At 37.1% G+C, this 12,722-nt stretch overlaps 1 protein-coding gene across 9 annotated transcripts in view; it reads right to left on the bottom strand.

Moving 5' to 3' along the window:
• The window catches only part of Dmd (dystrophin), a 2,349,574-nt gene that overhangs the window by 386,153 nt on the left and 1,950,699 nt on the right, over positions 1–12,722 (bottom strand). For all 9 annotated transcript variants that reach the window (XM_087599109.1, NM_001370876.1, XM_087599108.1 and 6 more), the window contains 1 exon segment: positions 9,981–10,127. In XM_087599109.1, coding sequence (XP_087455235.1) covers positions 9,981–10,127 — 147 coding nt within the window.

Here is a 12,722-nt window from a genome sequence, read left to right as displayed (position 1 = left end):
AAACACACCAGAAAAGCAAGATCTAGTTTCAAAATCATATTTGATCATGATGCTGGAGGACTTCAAGAAAGACATGAATAACTCCCTTAGAGAACAAGTAGAAGCCTACAGAGAGGAATCGCAAAAATGTCTGAAAGAATCGCAAAAATCCCTGAAAGAATTCCAGGAAAACATAAATAAACAAGTAGAAGCCCATAGAGAGGAGACACAAAAATCCCTGAAAGAATTCCAGGAAAACACAATCAAACAGTTGAAGGAATTAAAAATGGAAATAGAAGCAATCAAGAAAGAACACATGGAAACAACCCTGGATATAGAAAACCAAAAGAAGAGACAAGGAGCTGTAGATACAAGCTTCACCAACAGAATACAAAAGATGGAAGAGAGAATCTCAGGAGCAGAAGATTCCATAGAAATCATTGACTCAACTGTCAAAGATAATGTAAAGCGGAAAAAGCTACTGGTCCAAAACATACAGGAAATTCAGGACTCAATGAGAAGATCAAACCTAAGGATAATAGGTATAGAAGAGAGTGAAGACTCCCAGCTCAAAGGACCAGTAAATATCTTCAACAAAATCATAGAAGAAAACTTCCCTAACCTAAAAAAAGAGATACCCATAGACATACAAGAAGCCTACAGAACTCCAAATAGATTGGACCAGAAAAGAAACACCTCCCGTCACATAATTGTCAAAACACCAAACGCACAAAATAAAGAAAGAATATTAAAAGCAGTAAGGGAAAAAGGTCAAGTAACATATAAAGGGAGACCTATCAGAATCACACCAGACTTCTCGCCAGAAACTATGAAGGCCAGAAGATCCTGGACTGATGTCATACAGACCCTAAGAGAACACAAATGCCAGCCCAGGTTACTGTATCCAGCAAAACTCTCAATTAACATTGATGGAGAAACCAAGATATTCCATGACAAAACCAAATTTACACAATATCTTTCCACAATTCCAGCACTACAAAGGATAATAAATGGTAAAGCCCAACATAAGGAGGCAAGCTATACCCTAGAAGAAGCAAGAAACTAATCGTCTTGGCAACAAAACAAAGAGAATGAAAGCACACAAACATAACCTCACATCCAAATATGAATATAAAGGGAAACAATAATCACTATTCCTTAATATCTCTCAATATCAATGGCCTCAACTCCCCAAAACAAAGACATAGATTAACAAACTGGATACGCAACGAGGACCCTGCATTCTGCTGCCTACAGGAAACACACCTCAGAGACAAAGACAGACACTACCTCAGAGTGAAAGGATGGAAAACAACTTTCCAAGCAAATGGTCAGAAGAAGCAAGCTGGAGTAGCCATTCTAATATCAAATAAAATCAATTTCCAACTAAAAGTCATCAAAAAAGATAAGGAAGGACACTTCATATTCATCAAAGGAAAAATCCACCAAGATGAACTCTCAATCCTAAATATCTATGACCCAAATACAAGGGCACCTACATACGTAAAAGAAACCTTACTAAAGCTCAAAACACACATTGCACCTCACACAATAATAGTGGGAGATTTCAACACCCCACTCTCATCAATGGACAGATCATGGAAACAGAAATTAAACAGTGACGTCGACAGACTAAGAGAAGTCATGAGCCAAATGGACTTAACGGATATTTATAGAACATTCTATCCTAAAGCAAAAGGATATACCTTCTTCTCAGCTCCTCATGGTACTTTCTCCAAAATTGACCATATAATTGGTCAAAAAACGGGCCTCAACAGGTACAGAAAGATAGAAATAATCCCATGCGTGCTATCGGACCACCACGGCCTAAAACTGGTCTTCAATAACAACGGAAGAATGCCCACATATACGTGGAAATTGAACAATGCTCTACTCAATGATAATCTGGTCAAGGAAGAAATAAAGAAAGAAATTAAAAACTTTTTAGAATTTAATGAAAATGAAGATACAACATACTCAAACTAATGGGACACAATGAAAGCTGTGCTAAGAGGAAAACTCACAGCGCTGAGTGCCTGCAGAAAGAAACAGGAAAGAGCATATGTCAGCAGCTTGACAGCACACCTAAAAGCTCTAGAACAAAAAGAAGCAAATCCACCCAGGAGGAGTAGAAGGCAGGAAATAATCAAACTCAGAGCTGAAATCAACCAAGTAGAAACAAAAAGGACCATAGAAAGAATCAACAGAACCAAAAGTTGGTTCTTTGAGAAAATCAACTAGATAAACCCTTAGCCAGACTAACGAGAGGACACAGAGAGTGTGTCCAAATTAACAAAATCAGAAATGAAAAGGGAGACATAACTACAGATTCAGAGGAAATTCAAAAAATCATCAGATCTTACTATAAAAACTTATATTCAACAAAATTTGAAAATCTTCAGGAAATGGACAATTTCCTAGACAGATACCAGGTATCGAAGTTAAATCAGGAACAGATAAACCAGTTAAACAACCCCATAACTCCTAAGGAAATAGAAGCAGTCATTAAAGGTCTCCAAACCAAAAAGAGGACAGGTCCAGACGGGTTTAGTGCAGAATTCTATCAGACATTCATAGAAGACCTCATATCAATATTATCCAAACTATTCCACAAAATTGAAACAGATGGAGCCCTACCGAATTCCTTCTACGAAGCCACAATTACTCTTATACCTAAACCACACAAAGACCCAACAAAGAAAGAGAACTTCAGACCAATTTCCCTTATGAATATCGACGCAAAAATACTCAATAAAATTCTGGCAAACCGAATTCAAGAGCACATCAAAACAATCATCCACCATGATCAAGTAGGCTTCATCCCAGGCATGCAGGGATGGTTTAATATACGGAAAACCATCAACGTGATCCATTATATAAACAAACTGAAAGAACAGAACCACATGATCATTTCATTAGATGCTGAGAAAGCATTTGACAAAATTCAACACCCCTTCATGATAAAAGTCCTGGAAAGAATAGGAATTCAAGGCCCATACCTAAACATAGTAAAAGCCATATACAGCAAACCAGTTGCTAACATTAAACTAAATGGAGAGAAACTTGAAGCAATCCCACTAAAATCAGGGACTAGACAAGGCTGCCCACTCTCTCCCTACTTATTCAATATAGTTCTTGAAGTTCTAGCCAGAGCAATCAGACAACAAAAGGAGATCAAGGGGATACAGATCGGAAAAGAAGAGGTCAAAATATCACTATTTGCAGATGACATGATAGTATATTTAAGTGATCCCAAAAGTTCCACCAGAGAACTACTAAAGCTGATAAAGAACTTCAGCAAAGTGGCTGGGTATAAAATTAACTCAAATAAATCAGTTGCCTTCCTCTATACAAAAGAGAAACAAGCCAAGAAAGAAATTAGGGAAACGACACCCTTCATAATAGACCCAAATAATATAAAGTACCTCGGTGTGACTTTAACCAAGCAAGTAAAAGATCTGTACAATAAGAACTTCAAGACACTGAGGAAAGAAATTGAAGAAGACCTCAGAAGATGGAAAGATCTCCCATGCTCATGGATTGGCAGGATTAATATAGTAAAAATGGCCATTTTACCAAAAGCAATCTACAGATTCAATGCAATCCCCATCAAAATACTAATCCAATTCTTCAAAGAGTGAGACAGAACAATTTGCAAATTCATCTGGAATAACAAAAAACCCAGGATAGCTAAAGCTATCCTCAACAATAAAAGGACTTCAGGGGGAATCACTATCCCTGAACTCAAGCAGTATTACAGAGCAATAGTGATAAAAACTGCATGGTATTGGTACAGAGACAGACAGATAGACCAATGGAATAGAATTGAAGACCCAGAAATGAACCCACACACCTATGGTCACTTGATTTTTGACAAAGGAGCCAAAACCATCCAATGGAAAAAAGATAGCCTTTTCAGCAAATGGTGCTGGTTCAACTGGAGGGCAACATGTAGAAGAATGCAGATCGATCCATGCTTATCACCCTGTACAAAGCTTAAGTCCAAGTGGATCAAGGACCTCCACATCAAACCAGACACACTCAAACTAATAGAAGAAAAACTAGGGAAGCATCTGGAACACATGGGCACTGGAAAAAATTTCCTGAACAAAACACCAATGGCTTATGCTCTAAGATCAAGAATCGACAAATGGGATCTCATAAAACTGCAAAGCTTCTGTAAGGCAAAGGACACTGTGGTTAGGACAAAACGGCAACCAACAGATTGGGAAAAGATCTTTACCAATCCTACAACAGATAGAGGCCTTATATCCAAAATATACAAAGAACTCAAGAAGTTAGACCGCAGGGAAACAAATAACCCTATTAAAAAATGGGGTTCAGAGCTAAACAAAGAATTCACAGCTGAGGAATGCCGAATGGCTGAGAAACACCTAAAGAAATGTTCAACATCTTTAGTCATAAGGGAAATGCAAATCAAAACAACCCTGAGATTTCACCTCACACCAGTGAGAATGGCTAAGATCAAAAACTCAGGTGACAGCAGATGCTGGCGAGGATGTGGAGAAAGAGGAACACTCCTCCATTGTTGGTGGGATTGCAGACTGGTAAAACCATTCTGGAAATCAGTCTGGAGGTTCCTCAGAAAATTGGACATTGACCTGCCTGAGGATCCAGCTATACCTCTCTTGGGCATATACCCAAAAGATGCCTCAACATATAAAAGAGACACGTGCTCCACTATGTTCATCGCAGCCTTATTTATAATAGCCAGAAAATGGAAAGAACCCAGATGCCTTTCAACAGAGGAATGGATACAGAAAATGTGGTACATCTACACAATGGAATATTACTCAGCTATCAAAAACAATGAGTTTATGAAATTCGTAGGCAAATGGTTGGAACTGGAAAATATCATCCTGAGTGAGCTAACCCAATCACAGAAAGACATACATGGTATGCACTCATTGATAAGTGGCTATTAGCCCAAATGCTTGAATTACCCTAGATCCCTAGAACAAACGAAACTCAAGACGGATGATCAAAATGTGAATGCTTCACTCCTTCTTTAAATGAGGAAAAAGAATACCCTTGGCAGGGAAGGGAGAGGCAAAGATTAAAACAGAGACTGAAGGAACACACATTCAGAGCCTGCCCCACATGTGGCCCATACATATACAGCCACCCAATTAGACAAGATGGATGAAGCAAAGAAGTGCAGACCGACAGGAGCCGGATGTAGATCTCTCCTGAGAGACACAGCCAGAATACAGCAAATACAGAGGCGAATGCCAGCAGCAAACCACTGAATTGAGAATAGGTCCCCTATTGAAGGAATCAGAGAAAGAACTGGAAGAGCTTGAAGGGACTCGAGACCCCAAAAGTACAACAATGCCAAGCAACCTGAGCTTCCAGGGACTAAGCCACTACCTAAAGACTATACATGGACTGACCCTGGACTCTGACCCCATAGGTAGCAATGAATATCCTAGTAAGAGCACCAGTGGAAGGGTAAGCCCTGGGTCCTGCTAAGACTGAACCCCCAGTGAACTAGTCTATGGGGGGAGGGTGGCAATGGGGGGAGGGTTGGGAGGGGAACACCCATAAGGAAGGGGAGGGGGGAGGGGGATGTTTGCCCGGAAACCGGGAAAGGGAATAACACTCGAAATGTATATAAGAAATACTCAAGTTAATAAAAAAAAAAGAGAAAAAAAAAAGGTAAACTGAACTGAACTTACTAATTCATTGGTTTGTTAAAGGAAGATTTCAAAGTTAATGTACCCACGAATCATTTAATAAGAGGGCACATTTGGAAAAACTTCAAGCACTTCGTACTTTGCCTTCTCCAAAATAGATTTAAAGTATGGCTTGGTTAATCCCAAGTTTAATGGGACTTTAATGAGAGGAAATATGACTGGACAGATCTGAAGACTTGATTTAGCCCTCATGGCAGTATTCACTCGAGGCGATTGTGTCTGTGCCCTGATTCTAAGTCTCAATTTCCTTACTTGTGAAAGTGAATAATCATAATGGATGCTTATAATACATAATCAGAATGCTGCAAGGATTGTGGAAAAGTAGGTGAGAACACGTAATAAAGCAGCACTTCAGCACCCGTGAAAGCTTTAAGTAGTAACATGTATGTCATTGCACACTGAGAGGGAAGAAATTATTGTAACAAACAATCCAAACAAGTAAACTGGCATCATGCACTTCTATTTGTGCACTTCTATTTGTGCACTTCTATTTACACACTACACATTTAATTGGAGATAAAGTTAAATTTGTACTCACCATTTCTATGCACAGGGAAATTTTAACTAGATCTCACTCTGTTATTAATGGTCACATCTACTTCACTTACATGCTTCAAACATGTTTACTGATCTTATATAGAGCCAAAATGTAAGACTAGCTTTCTTTCTGAAGCAAAATGAATTTGTCATGTAACTAAACCCAGGATAGTCTGATATCCAGGAAGGTAAAGTTTGATCGTATGGAACTCTATTCCTTCTCTTGCATTATTTTCCCCAAATTTAGAACTGTTTTATTTTCTCACATTTATATTTGCCTTGCTATTATGGCAACTGTGTTTTTCAACTTTCCTGTCTTGGAGGAAAAGAAATGTGAACTGGAACTTAGTTTTTAGTGTGCTATTTGTCAACAGATATAGCACCAAAACTGACTACATTCTTTCTTTTGTCCATCTATGCTGACATCATGTTGGTGAACACAGGCTTCTTATGTTTTACCTACATTCTTCTAAATGCAGAATATGCATATTCTAAATGAGTCATTCATTGTATAACTAAATAAAATTGTTATATAGATATAAGGTTTTTAAAATATGTTCTATAGTTTTATTTTACTTTTAATACTTTTATTTTTTAATTTTAAAATAATTATGATTTCACCCTTTTGCCCCTTCAATCTCTCCAAATCCACTTCATCTTGCTTTCTTTCAAAATTCATGACCTCTTTTTGTAATTATTGTTTTACACACACATACATGCACACACACATATAGATACATTTCTAAATATATAAACACAATCTTATCCCTCACTACAATGCTACTTGTATGTATATGATCTCAAGGCCATGGTATTGGATAATTAACTGAGGAATCTGCCGTTTCTCCTGTTCTCAGAAGGTGTTTTGGACATGAAACTCAGAGAACCTGTTCTGGAACTGACCTGAGACCACATACTTCTCCCACTATGCACAAGATTTCATTGTACCAAAAGTTGTCATGTAAACTTCCAAAGAAGGGGAGAAACTACCAATTCTACTCAGCTATGACATCTATGAACCACAACAATGACCAGTATGACATGATATCCTTAAGACTACAAGAGTGGCACACATACTCTGGCCACTCAATAGACACTGTGTTTCTAGAAATGTCACAAATGCTGCATCAATGAACTTTTATTAACATGGATATAGATTTATTTATTTGTCTTTCCTTTCTAAATAATGACTCACATTTGTAGTTGGCTAGGATTATATAGCAGAACTTTTAGAATTATGGTGAACTTAAAGTGTGTAATTGATTGACTCAGTTATGTACAAACCAAAACCTTGGGCTCATCAGCTTTCTACTAAGCATATCTTTAAGGTCATGGTAAAAAAAATAGAAATGTGAAATTTGATATATACAAAAAAAGCATGAGCCAAACACTGATTAAATTGTTTTAACATGTCTATATGACCTCAGGGTAAAGGTTTTAGACTTATGGAAGAACTAATGTAATTTCAACTATCCATATCTGTATTATAAGTAGAAGAAACACCATCATGGGTTCTAAATTAAATTTTGCCGCATGTATCTCTTCTTGATATACAGGTACAGGATCAGAGAAATGAACTGGATGTAGCCTTAGACAAATTGATTTGCTTTATTTTAAAAATCAGAATTGCAGCTGAGATGTGTTAAAATTAATCCAATAATGACTATTGCTCTATTTTTTGCTATAGCCCACTCCCTCTTTTCATATATTTCCATGTATTTACAATCAATTCCTTGTTTGAGGATTAAACCATTAATATTTTCTCATGCTTTACAAATAAGATAAATAAATCTTATAACTAGAATGTATCCTATAAGATTACTTTGTAGTGCTGTGGCTATAACCCAGGGCCTGGGGCATGCTGGGTAAGCATTATCCCATTGAGTTGCACCCCCAAGCACACATAACACTGATCCATTGTTTGCTTATTTGTTTGTTTCTGATACAGTCTCAGTACGTAACTGTTAGCTGTCAGGAAACTCACTAAGTATACCAGACTGGTCTTGAATTCCCAGAACTCTGGCTCTGGGCTACTCCTCTCAGGTGCTGGGATTAAATGAGTATAACACTACATCTGGGCTACACAGCACTGATTCTTTAGAGTTTTTCTTATCATTCATAGCCTTTGACCTGAGTCATAAACTTACATGTAACTGTTACAAATCTTGTACTACACTCTGAAAAACAAATACAGCACTCAACCTTTATGAGAAAATTAAAAATGTATTCTAAGTGTGTGTGAATGGAACAAATGTGAACATTGGTGGCCTTGGGATACACATTACTTTATTTGTTCTTAAAATGAAGAAATATTTTAAGGATGGAACTGTAATATTTTAACAGTATTGGACTACCTTGGGGCCAACAAACATATAGAGGCATAGAGTCATGTAACTGTATTTTCTTGCTTTAGTCAATGCCACAGATAACAATCTGCCATACAGATATTTTAGGATTATCCATCATGCAAGAATTGTATTATATGAGATCTCAAGAGGTCTATAATTTGAAACTTGTTTTTATTAAAGATCAAGCAATTCTTTAACTGGACTTTCAATCACGCTCTTAAATAGACTGCTGGTAGCAGAGTAATCTGGTTTATCATTTTTTCATTATTAAAACTTTGAGACCAAATACTTTCAAACCTAGTTTTCTTCCTACTCTTGGGAGTTTGTAATCTATATCCTACAAAATTGGAAATGAAAAAAAAGAGTCTCTAATTTTATGGCTAAACCAGTTTTATAGTTTGGAGCTATAAAGGTCCTCTCTAGGGGGAACATATACTATCATGACATCCATTTTTGTGTTCTTGTTGTAAGCCAAATGCTATTCTGAAAGTTACGTGAATCAGCTCATTCAACACTATAGTAACTATATTGGAGAAGAAAGTACTGGCAACCATTGAGGTGAAATGGCATCTTTGACACACAGGTAATTAGTTAGATTCCCAAGCCTATGTATTATCATCAAAATAATAATTGTAATAACACCAAGAGATAGAATATATAGGGGACCGTAGAGCAAATTCTGTTTCAATGACTTATTATTATATTTATTATTAGGACTTATTCTAACAAAAACATTGTAGAGAATTCTATTATCTTTTAGAGGAATGATTAAAGTACAGAATGGTTTAATAAATTGTACAGCAGGACATAGCAAGTAAATGATACCTGAAACACATACCTATTCCCAATTTTACTTAATAAACCTATGAAAAATGTCTTCTATGTGTGTATTTATAATACAATACTTGTTCTTTTAAGGCGAGTTTAGACCATACTATTGACTCTTGTTTCAATTAGAATTGCAAAGGGAGAATGCTGTCAGAATCCAAGCAATAGCACAGATAGTAATTCACCTCATCCACTGAGGTTCACCACTGTCTTTCATGTGATTGCAAGACATGCTGAACTCTTGCTTTTGGACATTTTTGAAATTAGGTATAGTAACGAAATTTATTAAGAAACACAAAACATCGTGTTATTATGAATATGAAATGAATACTCGTTTGAAACGGGGTTTCAGTATATAGCTCTGGCTAGCCTGAAACTCACTATGTAGACTAAGCCGGCCAGAAATACACAGAGACCCGCCTGAATATCTGACTTGCAAGGGCTGAAATTAAAGGCCTGGAAAACTGAGTAACTTTTATTGTTCCTTACAAACAAGCTTCATGTACACACAAGGAATATATAACAAGGAATCTATAACAAGGAATGACATTGTGCATAGCAGCATGCCTACCTGCAGAAGCCTCCATCTGGTATTCAGATCTTCCAGTATGCTGAGGTTATAAGGTGAGAGCTGAATGCCCAATGTGGTCAGGTGATGCGCAAGGTCATTGACATGATTGACATTCTCTTTAAGAGGTGCAATTTCACCCCGAAGTGCCTATGAGATAATTAGAAGAAAGAAATAAGGCAAAGAAATATAAACATGTTGGAACTACAAGACATCATATGCAGTTTGGAGTTTAAGTGATGTTCACGCTATGATTTGAATGTGTTCACATGTTTAAAAGCTAAAAATCCTATTATTAATGTATAAACTGTAAGCTCTCTGGCAATGATATTAGGAGGTACTCTTTTTGAAGAGCACAGCTTGAAATTATTGCCCATGGTAGTTTGGATGGGAATGTCCCCAAAGGCTTATGCATTTGAGTGCTTGGTCCTCCATTGGTGGGATTGTTTGAGAAAGATTAGAAGGTGTGGCCTTTTGGAGAAGTTGTGTCACTGAGGGGTGGACTTTGAAGTTTTCAAAGCTGTCCTCCCCAGTGGCTCTTTCTGACTCGCTCTTCCTCTTGCTGTGGAAAAGATGCGAGCAATCAGCAACTTTTCCAGCATCATGTCTCCCCGTTGCCATGCTACTAGCCATGATGGTCATAGACTCACCCTCAGAAACAAAGTTCCGAACAAACCATTTCTTCTATAAGTTTTCTTGGTCCTGGTGTCTTGTTATAGCAATAGAAAAGTAGCCTTTATAAAAGAGAACTTAGATTTAGCTGGCCCCTTTGATTATGTGAGGAAGTAATAAGAGGCAGTATCTATAAAGAATAGACACTTACCAGACACCATATTTTGTAGTCACTTAAACTTGGACTTCATCACCTCTAACCCTGACAAAACTAAATTTCTGCTGTGTGTAAGTTACTCAGTTTATGGTATTTTCTTTTTAAATAGGAGCCTGAATAGACTAATATGCCATGGTTTATTATTATTTCAGCCATGTATGTTTGGTAAGGGATAGATAATTATATTGAACACTCCCTTGGTATATCATGTTGTGACAAGCCTTACCCACCTATAAACTAATTTTTCCCACACAGCCACCCCATGAAATTGTTACTTGGAGTATTTTCATTTTATCTTTGAGAAACTAAACTTGCAGATGTTAAATATTGAGTGCTAATATCCTATGGGTAAAAATGGTTGTGACTTGGGATACATATTTGAATTTGCTTACAGAAGAGTGTATATTCTTAATTATCACATTACATAATTTTGCCAAAAAATTCTGCAATGACAAGGGCACAGGACAAATAAAATGCTGCTAGATTTTAAATTCTATTTATCAGCAGAAATGGATTATTATTTTTACATGAAAAGATACACTACATCATAAGAGTGCATTCATACTGACTGTGTAGCCAGTACATAATAAATAGTTTCACTTAGGGAGGAGGGTATTCTATCAGCCTAGGATGACTTTCTGCTCTCATGGTATTTTAGTCCTTGTAGCAGAAACTTCTGAAGGCTCCCATGGGGATTCTTGGCTGTCTCTGAAGCTGGAGTGCAGGAGTCTCTGATGTGATGTATCATGAGGATCAGTTGAACAGAACTCTATGCAGATATGCAGAGGATATTATCATGCATCATAGCTACCCTATTGAGTTGGCATTTATGGATCTTTAACATGATGCATGGTAACCAAATGTTCCAATGAGTGACATCTAAGGGACAAACTCCCTCACTTAGGAGAACAGTTTATGAAAATGTAATGTAATGTCTGTGCACAAGGACAGCATCACTGACTTGACTCTCTCTGACTTGCTTGATCTAGGAGGTATTATTTTCCTGTCTGGTGTTCACTGTTTTGATAAAAGCATTGTTTGTAATAGCCTTATCCATATCCCTTCCGTTTCTTCTGATTCTAAATGAAAAAAAATGGTTTGTACAATCAAAAGAGATAACATTATCCTCTTAAATCAACCTGAATACCTGAAAAAATACCATGTGGCATTGCAGAGAGTATAAGACTCTTAAATAGTTCTCAGGCAAAATACAGCAGGACATCACTCTGTTGAATTTTTAGCAGAGAGAAATGTAGATTTATTCAGGAAAAATGAAAAAGAACTCCCAAGTGAGGACCACTGACAGAGGAATAATTTAAACGTAAAAGTTTTATTTTAAGATAGGGTCTTGCTATGTAGCTTAAACTGGCCTCAGATCCACAGCAATCCTACTTTGTATTACAAAGGAAAACTTAAAGTTTTAAGTTCTTGAGACAGATTCTCACTATGTAGACCTAGTATCCTGGAACTCAATATGTAGACTGGACTGACTTTTCGTTCACAGAGATTCACCTGGGTCTGTCTCTAAAGCACTAAGATCAAAGGTGTACGCCACTACGCCCATCTCTTTCGGCGTTTAAAGTAGTCATTAAGGAAAACAGAAGAGAAATGAATGTGGAGGAGCGGGGGGGGGGGGTGAGAAGACTTGGAAGAAGGGGGAGGGGAGGCTGTGCTTGTGATGTATTGTATGAGAGAAGAATAAAGAAATAGGAAAACTATATTTAAAACACATGATTTCCTGAGGAGTGGTGAAAGTCTCGTGATGTTAGTGATGCAGTTACCACCTCAAACATAGACAATTCTAAACTGCATAGGTTAACAAGGTAATTTTCATGGTATTTGCTAAATAAAATTATAAAACTCCTGGAATATATACATTTATTAAACATTCTATTGGTAGGATGACATTGGAATCA

This window comes from Rattus norvegicus, chromosome X (assembly GCF_021556685.1).
Source record: "Rattus norvegicus strain SHRSP/BbbUtx chromosome X, alternate assembly SHRSP_T2T, whole genome shotgun sequence".
Classification (NCBI taxonomy): domain Eukaryota; kingdom Metazoa; phylum Chordata; class Mammalia; order Rodentia; family Muridae; genus Rattus; species Rattus norvegicus.
Note: the sequence above shows the minus strand (reverse complement) of the source record. Positions and strands in the feature narration are given on the sequence as shown.